Here is a 15,247-nt window from a genome sequence, read left to right on the forward strand (position 1 = left end):
AAGCAGCAGTGAAACTCAGCTATAGATGACCAGTCATTAGAGGCAAGGGTCTGCTGTGAGTGCGAGCAAAGGAAGCCTGGGTCTGAGTTCCATCAGCTGGCAGGCAGCACAATGTTTGATAACCTCATCCTTAGAGATGGGAGACACCTTAGATCTTGAGTAAAGCATGCCATAAGTGACATCACTCACCATGTCCGCCAGCTGGGGAGGAAGAACAAAGGAAAGCAGGTTATTACTTGGTAGGGCAACAGGGTTGTAGATTATACAGGGAAATTGGAGCAGTGAAGCCCTATCTGCTTGTATGCGGAACTCAAAACATCCCAAGCTCAAATGTATATACATATGTGCAGATGTATGCATGCATATATGTGTGTTCATAGAAATTTGTGTGCACGTGTCTATATGTACACATAATATATGTTTGCATGGGTTAACTTTCTCTTATCTGAAAAGCTAGGACTATTAATGTTACTGATTCCAGATTTTTTTCTTAGTGTGGGATTTTACACATATACATAATGAGATCTCTCGGGTGCAGACCCAAGTCTCAAGACGAAACTCATTGTGTTTCATATGTACTGATGAGTGTAAAGTGACAGTGAGTTTACACACTGGGCACTGCATGCATGTGTTGCAATACACTCAGGAGAATACACACATATGAACATACAAAATAAATGTTTTTAAGTTCTGTGTCTCTAGGAACAATGCGCTCTGTAGAAATAGGCCCTACTTTATCTGGTTTTTCTCCCCAAAAAACCTTGCAGAAACTTATAACTCCTTTCATTTGTTGTGTTTACTCAGAGAGCACTGTGCATATTTAAATGAGCATTTGCCACAATGAAGGTATGTGTGAATACAGAATTATAACATCAGTTATAGATATGTACAGTGCTAAGACCATACTGTTACAAAGGTCTTAGATTCAAAGAGCTTTTGCCAAATCTGAATACCTTCTTGCTCTTTACATTTTTGAGAGAGAAACTTATTGGCAGAATAAGTGTTACTGTGAAAATTACAAGCCAATCAATAATTCCAGTCAAGCTAATCTTTCCAGGAAAGGAATAATAGAGCATCAACCAAAACTGGTTCCCAGGCTGGATGGTGGTGGCTTATGCCTTTAATCCCAGCCCAGCGCTCGGGAGGTAGAGGCAGAGGCAGGTGGATCTCTGTGAGTTCGAGATCAGCCTGGTCTACAACAGCTAGTTCCAGGACAGCCTCCAAAACCACAGAGAAACCCTGTCTTGAACCGCCTCCCCCCCAAAAAAAACTCTGGGACTTCCCATCCACCAAGATACATCGTCACAACTGCCTTTTTGTACTGCCAAACTGGATCCTGTTAATTACTGTCTGATGATGTTAACGATCATTTCAAACTCAGCTCAAGAAGACTCCTCTTCCCTGACTGATCTGACCTTTGGGAAAGTTCTGACCTCAGTCTCCCCCCAGCGCATATAAGCATATAACTGCACAGCAGTGGGGAACAGGTTCCAACACACACCCCAGCAGCCAGAAAGGGAGCTAATACTCATCACTCCCTCTCTGTGGACTCGAAATTTTCTCATGTCATCTCTCATGTGAAGAGACTGGTTGGTTGGTCAGAGCCCAGTTCCCTAACTTCCTTCTAAGAAAGCTGATAGATTGTGAGTTGGGTTGGGGGGCATGGGGGGTGGTGTTTTAAGGAGAGTACTTACGACTGTGTTCCCGCACATATTGAATGAGGTCACATGTCTGCAGTTCAAAAATAAAACACGGAGAATTAACCATATCTCTGGGTCGTGAAGTTTATAAATCAAGTTAAAGGCACGCTCAGAATACTGTGTTGGAATAGGAGACACTTACTGAAAATGAAGCCAGTCCTTGGGCCCCTTTCATGCCCTAGGAAAGGAAACAAGCAAAACCTCTTAGGGCTGCAGACTTACACCTCAGTAGCCAGGATGTGCATCAGCACTGCCCTTTTCAAAGGGTTTACTCCTGTGACATTCAGGTAGCAGAGAACATAGACAGACACTCACCGCCTTGTGAAGAGAGGCACGCGAGCCTCCAAGGCTACTTTCCGCAAATCCTGGCAGAGCTGCCCTCCTGACGGTGGCCCACAGAGCCTCGGAGCAGGTGTTTCAGCTTACAACAAGCAAACTTTGAACCACCTGCTCCCAGCTGCCTCTCCTGTGAGAGTCTTGGAGTCTTCCACCCTATGTTGTCTCCCCACTGTAAGCAGCAGTCAAAGCCGAGCCTAGACGGTTCCTACCCACGGCTGACGCCCAGAGGGGTTAGCCTCAAACACCTGAAAAGCGAATCTCAGCATCCTCCCCAAATGATACGCACACACGCATGTCTGGCTGGAGGGTGGAAAGAGCAAAGCCGGCTTAACTTCTTATTTCCATCCCATCCTGGAACAGGAAGAGCCTGGCTTTTCTCAAACAAACATCAAAGGAAAAGTGCAGCGGTGCCCCAGCCAAACTCCCAGATATGTTCCTTCGGACGAAGCTTTAAGCGCACGCGCTGTTCATCCTTTCACATACACACTCCCACTTCATTCAGCGAGCATTTGCTAATGGAGGATGGATGGAGGCAGTGGCTGGCCAGAGCCAGACTCACTGATGAGACCAAGAAATCTCAGGCTGCTGAGATGGCCCAGTGGGCCAAGCCCAACGACCTGAGTTCAATTATCATGACACACACAGTACAAAGGAAAGAACCGACTCCCAAAGCTGTGCCATGGCGTGTGTGTGTGTGTGTGTGTGTGTGTGTGTGTGTGTGTCCACGCTGCCAAATAAATAAATCTATAAATGTAAAGGAAACTATCTTGAAAGAGAAACCTCATTTTGGTCTGATTTTTCACTTTCTTCCTCCATTTCCTCCCTGCCAAGAGATGTATTTAATTGGCCCCAAGTTCTCCCATGCTAGAACACATGGGATAGTGGAAACCACGGCCAAGCAGCAGAGGAAGAAGGTGTGCACCCCTGGAGAGGGGCGTGTCCATGCACAGGTTTCTAAGGGGCCAAGAGCTCATAGGAAATATTTCCTCTTACCTTTCGTCCAGGGGGTCCTGGCTCCCCGGGGGATCCTGGCTCTCCTGGAAGTCCAGCAGACATCTCAAAACAGAATTAACTCACTTTATAATCATATTTTATACTGCATGTGAATGGTTTAAATTCAAACTTAAAATACTGACACTATTTCAAAAGCAGAAGTCCCAGAGTAAAAGCATCTACTTTCATCTTAGAATATTGATAGATTTCTAAAATACACAAAAGCAACAATTCATTCTTCAGATGCTATTTGTTAATAATTTGTTACTTTTCTTGTTCTGTTGGTATTAAGATGTCTTCTTAAAAACTGATTTGTATCATACTTTTCCCTGATGCCTCTATTGTGTTTTGTTTCTTTGATATAAGGTCTTCTTGTATAGCCCTGACTGGCCTCCAATTCACGATCCCCCTGCCTCTGTCTCCCAAGCACTGGGAGGACAGGTGAGTACTACCATGCCTGGCTCTCTGCTACCTTTTAAATGTACATACATATATGCATACATACATATTTCTGTTACTAAATATTCTTATACACAAAAATCACTTTTCATGACCTCATGGTGTTTTACTATGTGGAGATGCCATGGTTTATTTCATCAGTTCCTTGCTGTTGGCATTTAAGTTTGATGCCATTAATAAGCAATACTATTATGCGGTTATACAAACAATTCTGATTGTCAGTGAAGATTACTAACATGGTTGTTGAATCAAAGGAAAGTGGCTTTCTTAAAAGCATGAAGGTAACAAAATTGAAACACACACATACATGCAAATTGTGATCACATGATAGATCACAAAATCCATGAGGGGAAAAAACCAAAACCAACCACATGAAAATAGCAACAATAAAACATTTAACAATTGGCTGGAAATGTTTGTAATGAAAAGGGCATAATAGCAAAAGTAATGACAGAAACAACTGTTGTCTTGTTTACTGTATGTTAAGAAATTCTTCTATGCATATTTAACAATACAGTTTGTCTCAGACAAGGCTAGCTAGAATTTAGGTTTTCTTTGTTTAAGAAATATTGTTTTTTTTCTTTCAAAATGCCACTGGAGAGGAGGCTATAGAGATCTCTCAGTCGTTAAAATCACTTCCTGCTTTTCCAGAGGATCTAAATTCAGTTCCCAGTACCCATGTTCAGAGGTTCACACACCTTTAATTCCAGCTCCAGGGGATCTGATGCCCTCTTCTGGCCTGTGCGTGCACCTGCAGTCATATGCACATACATACGCATGCACATGTGCTCACTTGAGTGTGTACGCTCATACACACACACACACACACACTTTTTTTAAATGCTACAGGGTTTATATCCTTTACAGTAATAAGTGAAGTTATCTAAAAATTAATTTGTAAAAGCATGGCCTGTGGAGAAGAATCATTAATGTCCTCCAATGTCCAAATGATACAGTATTGGAGGGAAAATGACCTCATTTTATTGAAAAGGTATGTTTTTACCTGCAGGAGAAAAAAGAAGCAACTTGAATGTTTTTGTCCATTTCTAATATTTTAACAATAGATTTTAGAGTAAAAGTCAACAATACAAGGAAAAAGAGGAAGTCTCGCTAAGTGTTGGGTGAGATGGCTTGGCAGATCTGAGGAATCAGAGCCTGAGCCAGCAGCAGGGAAGTCAAGAATGAGGGCCTTGGTATCACACATTCCCGGAGGGCCCAGGCTTTGGAGGCCCGGTGTTGTGCCTGGTTTTGCTCCTTACACTCTTTGGCTTTTTTGAGGGCCTGCCTCACAGCTTCCAAATAAATCACACATGGAATCTTATTATTACTTAGGATTGCCCGGCCTTAACTTGGCTTGTTTCTAGCCAGCTTTTCTTATCTTAAATTAATCCGTCTACCTTTTCCCTCTGGGCTTTATCTTTCTTCCTTCTGCATACCTCACCTTCTTTCTTACTCCATGGCTGGTTCCTACATCCTCCTCTCACTCCTCTCTGTCTGCCCTCTTCTCGTTTCTTCTATTTATACACTCTGCCTGCTAACCCTACGTGTCTTTGCTCCTGCGTTACTACTGGCCATTCAACGCTTTATTAGACCATCAGTGTTTTAGACAAGCAAAGAATCACAGCTTCACAGAGTTAAACAAATACAGCATAAATCAAGGTCACACCCCTTAAAATAATATTGCACCGCAGCCAGGTGCCTCCAGAAGCTGAGGTGAAGTTAAGAGGCTAAATAAGGAGGATTAGCGGGGAGATCACTGTAAGAATCCCCACTCTGTTTTTACCAGGTGGTTGGATACACTTTTCTCCACCAGCAAATAAAACAAAGATAAAACAGGGGTGGGGCTCTCTGTAGAGCTAAGGGCCAGTGTTGCCATACTGAACCAGGAGACCAAATGAAAATATGCAAACTGAGTGCAAGCCTCCAGCTCTCATTGCCCTTGTGTCTTCTAGAAAACTGGCATCCGGATCTGTTCTCTACAGGAAGGGGTGGAAGAAGTTTGAGGAAGGTCATCAGATCACTGGCCAGTGACTCTGTATCTGACAAACTCCAATCGTGTCCTCCAGGTTTCCAATCAGAAGCACCCAATTCTCAATGTGAATACAGAGTTCATTCTTAAGACATATGAGAGATAAAAGTCAAAACAGAAGAAAACTGTAGGAGACAGACCATGTTGAGCAAATAGGACCTAAAAACTCTCAATTATATCCTCAGAGAGATAAGAAAAAATACTTCAATCATGAGACAAGAATAGTATACTACGTAAAAGGAACAGTCAGCTCTTAATCAAGAAACCTCAGGGGATAAAACATCAAAGAGATGGCCTACAAATAAAGTAAATACAATAGGAATAAACCGAAGGACTATATTATCACACTGAATGATAAATATTTCAGAAGTACAGAACAGAGCTCATTGGAGGCAGGGGACACAAATCAACAAGATAATAAGCATTTCCTAGAACCAAAGGGCACACATTTCAATGCCTGCTTAATGCTCAGGGAAATGGATAAAAATGCACCAGGAGCCAGGCCACAAAACCCATGGCAGATCAGAACGCTCATAATTGAGAGGCGAGCAGTTGGGTTCCAGAGAGAAAACACTGACTTACAGATATCTGGATGTCCTTGGACTTCCCAAAGCAACACAAGAAGCCAGAAATAACAGAAAACATAACTTCCTTCAAAATTCCAAAGAAGCAATTCCAGCCCACAGCTGTACACTAGCCAAGATATCGACACATCTGGAGGTAATAAAAGTCATTTTCAGATGCTGGTTGTATCATCAAATGTTCTTGTCTGTCACCTCAGTCACCTCCTCTTAGCAGCTTGTCAGGGTTTGCACATGAAATGGCCTCACACTCAGCTTATGTTGTGAACTCTGGTGTCCAGATGCTGGCCCTATTTGGGGAGGTTTTGGAAGCTTTAGGGAGTGGGGCTTGACTGGAGGAAGTAAGTCATGAAAAGATACGCCTCAAAGCTCAGACCGGGTCCCCAGTCGGCTCCCTTTCCCTATGTTCCCCACCGTTACGGTGTTCCACCCATGAGCTCCCAAACTGAACCAAACAACCACGGCCTGAATCCTCTGATACTGGGAGCCAAAATAAATCTTTATTCTCCACAGTGATAAGAAGAGTAATGAGTACAAGGTTCCTGGCAGAGTTTTCCATGATGGGAAACCCAGGAGGGTGTGGAGTAGGAGTGGAGATCTAACACGGGTGGAATGGACGGGATCTCAGAGCCAGGTGCGGGGTTGCAGACTGTCGGTGAAACAAGCTCAGGCTACACAGGATGTGTCTGCTGCAAATGCAAATGTCCTCGGAGAGTATGTCGAACAATGTCAGGTTAACAGAGGGGAACCCCCAACCTCATAGTAGGAAATAAATTCGTGTCACTTAAAACTCAAACATCAAAAAGCAGGAACGCAAACAGACTGCCAATTCCAAAACAACCACTTGAGATGAAAGCCGTTTCTTTGGAGACAGGGAAATGGGAGGAGGTGGAGAGAGGGTGAGACGGCCATTTTCTCTTGTGCTGTGGGTGGGGGTGGGGTGAGGTTCTTGGGTCCATTGGACAAGCACTCCACCACTGAGAGGGGCCGTGGTCACAGTCTGGGCTCGCCTCTCTCTAAATTCGTTTTTTAAAGTAAGGAAACTTGAGATGCTGTCTGACTCTAAGCAGAAGTGCCCATCGGGAAAGGTTTTGCCACCTCACATGATGATGACAGTTTCTGGAGACATAGCTGGTTGCTCTAATTAGCGAAGGAGGGTGATGGCTGGAGTCCTGTGGAAGTTTCCAGGGTTACAGTTGAACAGCCCACACCACCCATGCCCCTGTGAAGGTTCTCCAGGCCCAGATCGTGGTAATGTCCAGGTTCAAGATCTCTGCTTGAAACCTGCTTGGAGTTTTGTTTTGTTTTTTTTTAGCTTTCGTTTTTTGTATCCAGTACACATACATACATAATACATATATGTGCAACTGAAACAGGTTTATAGATTTGTTTAAAGCAAAACATCAAGGTGAAGATTCAGTGAACTCTAAATATAGAATAATTCCAAGGGACCTGAAAAGACATTCGTAATTTAAGGCTGAATCTTTCCAGAGAAAACATTTGCTCTTCCAGGAGAAAACCTGGCCATTTTCAATGTTTAAACTCCAATTTCAAATCCAAATATTACTCATGTCAAGGGGAGGGGAGGAAACAGCTGGAGAGGGAGGAACTAGTAAGTTATAGCAGCTGAACATGGAGAATAAAGAAGGAACCAAAAAACGTATCTCCAGAGGCCAAGACACCGAGCTGTATGTCTCCCATCAGTTAAGTGCACTAAAAACTGATGACTCTGCCATCATAGGGAGGGAGCCAACAAATGGCTGAACTTGTTGGTATGCTGCTGGTGTTCAAAGCTAAACCACCCCATTAATAAGCCAAGGGAAATGATCCAGAGACGTTTCAATGCAGATGACATCTAGATTAATTTGAAAGTCTTTCCCAATTACTTTCCTAATTAGATTCATCTTCATCACTGCTGAGGGCAGAGTGATAACAAACTGCCATCCGAAAACACATATGAGGAAAAGAATTATAGCTGGAAGCAGCCCCCACCCCCGGGGAGCAGCAGGGGTAAGAGGGCGTTCCTTGTTTTGAAGCCTTAAAACCTCCAAACATGATCCCTATACATAAAGTTCCTATTGTAGTGTGTAGAGAGAAACAAGATCCCAGTAAAATTCTCTGTGGAGACAGATCAGAAAATTATCTCAAGTACCTGCTTTGGTATCAGGGTTTTTCTAAGACCTTGCTCATAAACAGTCATAGACAAGTTGTTATCCCCTCACCCCCCATAGAGGGTGTTCAGACAGAAAAGAGATAAATACCCTGAGAGACAGTTCGTTGCAGGAGATTTGTTTGTGTTACCACTCAGAGACTACCAATAGAGTCAGACCTTGGTTCCAAGGCAGTGTCCACATTCAGCTGGTGGGAGTGGACCATAGAGTTTTCTGGCTGACTCAGAGGAAGCTAGAGGGACACACAGGAGGAATAAGGAGGGGCAAGGGCCTTTTTGGTCAGGGAAGGTGGAGAAGAGAGCAGGTGATTGTTTCTCTGTCATTCTATAGAGATCTCAGGTTTATTCCTTAATATTTAACTCCTCGGTTTTATTTTGTAATAAACAATAAAAGAAATGGCAGTACAGTTGACCTAAGAGTGACTCATCACAATAAAATCTCAATTAAACAAACCTAAAATCAGCAAATCAAGTGTTCCATTCTTTTTTTTCTATTCCCCCTTCTGTTCTCTGGAGAGGTGGGCTCACTATGTAGCCCAGGATAGCCTTGAACATGAGATCCTTCTGTCCATATCTTCCTAATACTGATAAAAGTCACATGCTGCCATCTACATTTCTAAAGTTCTAACCATCTATAACCTGAGGCGAGCTGACTCCTTTGACACTACTGGAGTTGCATTTAATTGATACAAAGAATTAGGCAATATTCAACTCTCCCATATACTTATAAAGACATATTTGGTTTGACACAAAATACAGGAAACACCTGATAATCGAGGAGAGGACCTTTTAATAGACGCCTTATTAAAAGCAGTTCAATAAAAGCTTTGATAATAAAAGCAAGATGTTAATGGATATTAGTTTTCACCAAGTCTGCCAAGAAGACGGGATTAAACTGATCATATTTTTCAGTACAAGAACCTGCTTTGGATCACAAAAATTCCTTTAAAACATTTTATTTCCATGGTTAAGAATGATACACTTGTCACAGAATGGGCAAACTTGGTCACTAAAACAGTTCATTGCCCTCTTGGTGCCATTGGGAAATGAGTTCTAGGTCTACTTTCCATTCCTCAAGTTAGACCTTAATCCAAAGGGTACACATTTTCTAATTTGTTTTGTTTCGGTTTTAAGAATAGGTAACAATGCTAATGACCGTTAACATGAATGAGGATCTGCCAAAGTAGCTGGAGGTGAGGGCTGAAGAGATGGCTTAGTTGATGATGCACTCAGTGTGCAAGCTGAGGGCCTGATCTAACTCCCAACACCATATACTAGCTGTGTGCAGTGATCCATATCTGTAACTCCAGGACCAAGGAGGCAGAGGCAGGCTACCTGGGGCTTGCTGGTCACCCAGTCTAGGTGAATTGGTAAGTATGAGGTTCAGCGAGAGACCCTGTCTTAAACAATTAGACGGAAGGGATGGAGAGATGACTTGGCAGTGAAGAGCACTTGGTTCCTGAGCACCCACATGGTAGCTCACAACTACATGTAATTCTAGTTCCAGGAGCTCTGATGCCCATTCTGGCCTCTGTGGGTGATGGGCATGCATGGGTATGCTTAGATAAATACATACATACACACACACACACACACACACACACACACACACTTACAATGATTTTGTAAAATATATATTGAAAGAAAAGATGACAAGTGATTGAAAAAGACACCTAACATTGGTATCTGGTCTCCGTATGCACGCAAACATGAACATGCACCTGGCATGCATGCATACACACACTCATCATATACATATGAACATAATCAGTCTCTCTCTTCCGTTGCCCCAGACATAACTACACACATTAACTGAAAACTTACCGTTTTGCCTCTGACTCCCTTGGGACCAGCCTCTCCTGGATCCCCAGGATCCCCAGTTTCACCCTAAATAAATATATTCAATTAAAATAAGAATTATTATTGAAATCAAATACATATGTTATAGAGGCTTAACTGTGTTTGTAAAGTCACGTACATGTTGCCTTGTGTAGCTCTCTTCATTGCACGCTGTGTTATCACTGATTCACAGTTCAGTCTTCCAGACCAGAGCTCAGGTCCTTGGAGAACCAAGGGCTCCTTTTGTTTGGTCTTCCGACCTTAACGCAGGGCTTAACATTTACAGAGTTCAGTAAAATCTTCCAGGGGGACTGAAAGTCCCGAGGTGGAGGTTATCATTGCTGACAGTGGTTTTTATAAACACACTGGGAAAACTCAAGCCAGGCAATATCTCATCATCTGGTTTATTTCTCTACACTTTTCTCAGTGGTTCTCAACCTGTGTCTCTCGACCCCTTTGGAGGTTGAACAACCCTTTCACAGGGATGGCCTAAGACCATTAGAAAACACAGATATTTACAATTCATAACAATTATGAGGTAACAATAAAATTAATTTTATGGTTGGGGTCACTACAACATGAAGAACTGTATTAAAGGGTTGCAGCGCTAGGGAAGTTGAAAACCACTGCTTAAGCAATGAATAAAAAAAGAGAAAATATTTGAGGAGAAAACTTTCAAAAAGGATTATCTTTCTCCCTTTACATATAAATTTAAAAACCTTGAAGTTGAATATTTTTAAAGTTCTTATATTCCTAAACAAATAGCTCATATTAAAACTTGATGGGGCCATGCGTTGGTGGTTCAGGCCTTTAATCCCAGTACTCGGGAGGCAGAGGCAGGCAAATCTCTGTGAGTTTGAGACCAGCCTGGTCCACCAAACAAGTTCCAGGACAGGCTTCACAACAATACAGGGAAAACCTGTCTCAAACAAACAAACAAACAAAGAAAAACTTTATGGGACCTGCCTTTTCTATGCTACCCCACCCTGCAGTAGAATATTTATTTCTCATCAGCTGTCCTAAGATATAGTCCCCAGATTTGGTCTGTGAAACGCATGTACCTTTGGTCCACTTTCTCCGGGGAATCCTTCTTGCCCCTGCAATGAACAACAGAAGAAATCAATACAGACACTGACTTTAATCCTACCACCTTTTTTGTTTATACATCTGTGCATCAAGGAAGAGATGAACCTACTGGAAACTAGGCAGTACCATGGTAGAAAAAACTCCCAGTTTCCAAACTCAATTATTCATGGGTGACATAAGCAAGATGGCAGTCTAAGAGGAGAGGCAGAAAGTGTTTGAGGAGAAAGTGATCTGGGGACTGCAAACAGCCTAAGTCTTATCCAAGGGCATGTAACAGAAGAGGGGGTCTCTTGGCTTTGTGTTCTCAAGTGACCTTTCTCAAATGGGTTCAGTGGAGAGGTTTAGGAAGTCAACACTCCAGGCCTGACCACTCATCTTAAGGTCCTCTACTTGTCTTACTTTGGCCAAAGACTTGCTGAAGATCTTCCCAAACCTCATCTGATGAGAAACATATTCGACCTAAAATAAAGTTTCTTCTCTTTTGTATGTGCATGCGTGTGTGAAGGGGTGTACACTCATGGGAGTGATACCATGTGTCTTCTAATGTCACTCTTGCCAGGATCCCTCATTGAACCTGGACTCACCATTTTGGCCAGGCTGGCCAGAAAGCTCCCAGGATCTAGCCATCTCTACCCTACCCCGCCAAGCTGGGATGAAAAGCATCACAACCATGGTAGGCATTTCCATGGGTACTAGGGACTTGAACTTAGGTGGGACGGGATAGAGGGAGATTCACCCCACCTCACCCACCTCCTGTTAATCTCTGACCTCCACATTCACGTACGTGGGCATGTGTGGTCCCCATGCTCACAGACATTTTTATAATAAACTTCATGTGTTCATTTTATAGAGTCTAATGTTCAATGTCACAGGTTAGATATTTCCCTTTCTGTGGGATACTAATGTTTTTAATTATTCTAATGAACATTACTGAAACGCCTCAGTTATTTTTGATTTTCTAAAATCTTCAGCAGGTGTGTCTTTTCCTCCCAACACCGTCTTAGATCACCCCTATGGGACTCCACTAGCAGTAAAGTGACCCTTCTGCTCTTTTAGACTACTCCTCTACTGATGACTTCATCTCTCTCAGATGTTTATCTTGGATCTCTAACGTTTCTGTTTCAGAAAAGATATCTGTATTTTCTGTGCTTTGTAGTGATAATTGGGCATTTTTACAATGGTTATATGTATACCTATGTGTAAGCATGTGCATGTGTGTGTGTGCATGTAGACAAGAGCAGAAGAGAACTTTGGGCGGTGATCTTCAGGTGCCTTATGCCTTTATTTTGAGACAGGGTCAATCATTGGCCTTGAACTTTACAAAGCAGGCCAGACTAACTGGCCAGCAAGCTCCAGAGGTCCACCTGTCTGCCTCCCGTCACCCCTGGGATTACAAGTCTCCACTACCACACCAGCTGTTTACTCGGGTTCTAGGGACTGAATTCAGGAACTCATGCCTGCAAGGCAAGTGCTTTACTTACTGAACCATCTTCCCAAACATGAAGTTATTTTTTAAAGTGGTTATTATTAGCTTGTCAAAATCACTGGCTTTACACAACTTACTTGTTTTTAGGCATGTACATATCTAGTAACAATATAATCATTTTTTTATTTTTAAGTTACTGTTTGGGCAAATGCATTAAGAAAATGCTGCAAAATTTCTCACTGACAGCTGAAGCAATCATAACAATAGGAAGATAAAATGTGAAACAGCTCCTCACACACAGAGCTGCTAAGATTAGCAGCGGTTCAAGCCGGAACATGCTAGTCCATGTTCACAGGAAAACACAGATGCTTCGATTTCAACTTTCAATTTTCACTTGCCCCTGAAACCATGGCATGATTCTCTACCATACTGCCCATAGGACATCAGTAAGTGAACTATCAAAATCGATTTTCAGTTGTACCATACTAATTGTATAATGCCTTTTTTCCTCTTAACCATGGCAAGTCAAACAAGCAACCAAAAGCACATGGAAAAAGCCAGCTTCAGTGGGTATAGCTTACCTTTGTCCCTTTTCGACCAATGCTACCGTATCCTGGGCTGCCATCGTCACCCTGTAAGCAAAGCAACTAATCACACACCCAGACTAGAAATAGAGGTAGGCTTATTTATAGGAGGACATGACTGATAGATTTTTTTTGTTTCATCAGGGACAACTATGAAGTAGGGTCCTCTAGCTGGGTGGGTGACAGGGGCACTAATGATAGTGATAAAAGCTTCTGGACAATAGAATTAATAATTACAGCTACTCATGTAGTTGTTGTGAACCTCAAGAGAATAAGCTGGGCATCCTGTAATCTTTCAGTAAAAGTAAGCAACATTATTACCCAACTCTTTGGAGATCTTCTGTATGTTAATACTTGAGCTGGAATCTATTTTCAGTTCACTGAACAAAACAAGCTCTGCAAAGTGCCCATACATTGGCTAACTGTCTGATGCTTGTAGAAGCCCCGGGCAATGGGGAAAGGATGGAATGGTTTCTGATAAAGAGGTCCTGCAGACAAAAGCTCAGAAGAGGTCACAGGTGGATGCTACATAGAAAGCTTAATCTGTTTTACCATCTCATCTCAAGAGCGTCTGGTCAATGAGAGCTTCTGCCTTGGGAAATCTGGCCAATCAGAAATGACCGTGATGCCTAGCTCAATTACAGCTAGGACACTATAAGGCTAGACTGAGGCAGCATCCTTAAAACTCTGAGAATCTCTCAGAGATACAGTGTAGACATCTTTTTGCTGTGATGTGAATTTTGACCTCCAAAAGGTTACGTGTTTGAACACTTGGTCTCCAGCTGGTGGTACCTTTCAGGAGGATGGTGGAACCTTCATGGGTGGAGTCTTGGGGGAATTCGGCCATTAAGAGCAGACTTTGAGGCTTTTATAGTCTAGCCCATTTCCTGCTCATTCTCCATTCCTGGCTGTAGAAGTCATGTGACCAGGGGCCCACGCTGCTGCCTATTTGTGTTCCAGGCCACGATGGATTGATGGATCGATGGATCAACCCCTTTGAATTCTAAGTCAGAAGAAACCTTTCCTTCTAGTTAACTTCTTTAAAAAGTAGCTAATTCACTACTGAAGTAAAGGGTTCTAAAGATCTGGTCAAAAGTAGAGAAACAAACTCACCTGCAGGCCCCGAGGACCTGGAAAGCCCGCAGCTCCCTTTCCCCCTAGGTCTCCCGGTTCTCCCTGTTCAACAGAATAATGAAACAGGTCCCAAGTCAGTTGTTTTGTTCAAGACAGGATCTCATTCTGAGTCTCAGGTTGGCTTTCAATTTGTGGCAGTGCTCCTACCCCAGCTATTCGGTGCTAGGGTCACAGGTATGAATCACCACACCCCACTTTCATTAGGTTGTTTGTATAATGGTAAATCAGAAAATATGGCACCAGGCACTGTTTAAATCTCATGTGTCACAGCAATGGGTTTGTATTCAGGCTTGCATACTGTACAAATGACATGTAAGGAATGGCTGTGGCTGGCCAAGGAGGTCTCCTCCACCCATCATCGAGGTTTCAGAAAGTCTGGCTTATTGTTGAGTATAGTTCACCATCTTAGCCACTCAGTGCCATGAAAATGTCCTCCAACATGGTCCAGAAAGGAATCTCTCTACTGTTAAAAAAATTAGCAAAATTGTTTCCCATGATGATCTGTGCGAATCACTCAGCTGTGAGGATAGCAGATTTATTGGCCTAGAGATCTGAGTGTAAACAGTCAAGGATGATCTCTGATGTGCAGAACATCTACCATGGCTTATGAACCAGTCTTAGTAGTGTCTTGGGGGAAATCTCAGCTACTTGGGAATTATGAGATTATGAAGGACGATGAGCTCCCTTTTAAAGTATAACATTTTTTAAGAATAGTTTTAGATATTCAGAATGGTTGTACAGAAAGACAAGAGTCCTCCGTATCCCACACATTTGCCTCCCTGATTGCTGACCTGTTAGATGCAGTCATTCACGCTTGGCATAATGAGCAACCAATACTGATTCTTTGTATTCACCAAAACCCCTCCTTTGTCCCTCATTTTTATTTAGTATTTGTTCTTGAGTCCAG

General features: G+C 42.7%; 1 protein-coding gene across 3 annotated transcripts in view; it reads right to left on the minus strand.

The window, feature by feature from the left end:
- Window positions 1–15,247, minus strand: part of Col6a6 (collagen type VI alpha 6 chain) — a 114,940-nt gene that overhangs the window by 24,876 nt on the left and 74,817 nt on the right. For 2 of the 3 annotated variants that reach the window (XM_040739623.1, XM_040739621.1), the window contains exons 25-32: window positions 14,320–14,382; window positions 13,204–13,254; window positions 11,172–11,207; window positions 10,096–10,158; window positions 3,033–3,095; window positions 1,843–1,878; window positions 1,695–1,731; window positions 190–201 (exon numbers count right to left, since the gene is read on the minus strand). In XM_040739623.1, coding sequence (XP_040595557.1) covers window positions 190–201; window positions 1,695–1,731; window positions 1,843–1,878; window positions 3,033–3,095; window positions 10,096–10,158; window positions 11,172–11,207; window positions 13,204–13,254; window positions 14,320–14,382 — 361 coding nt within the window. The remainder of the gene's footprint in view (window positions 1–189; window positions 202–1,694; window positions 1,732–1,842; window positions 1,879–3,032; window positions 3,096–10,095; window positions 10,159–11,171; window positions 11,208–13,203; window positions 13,255–14,319; window positions 14,383–15,247) is intronic. The other variant, XM_040739622.1, reaches the window with a different exon arrangement.

This window comes from Mesocricetus auratus, unplaced genomic scaffold, assembly GCF_017639785.1.
Source record: "Mesocricetus auratus isolate SY011 unplaced genomic scaffold, BCM_Maur_2.0 Super-Scaffold_100691, whole genome shotgun sequence".
Classification (NCBI taxonomy): Eukaryota; Metazoa; Chordata; class Mammalia; order Rodentia; family Cricetidae; genus Mesocricetus; species Mesocricetus auratus.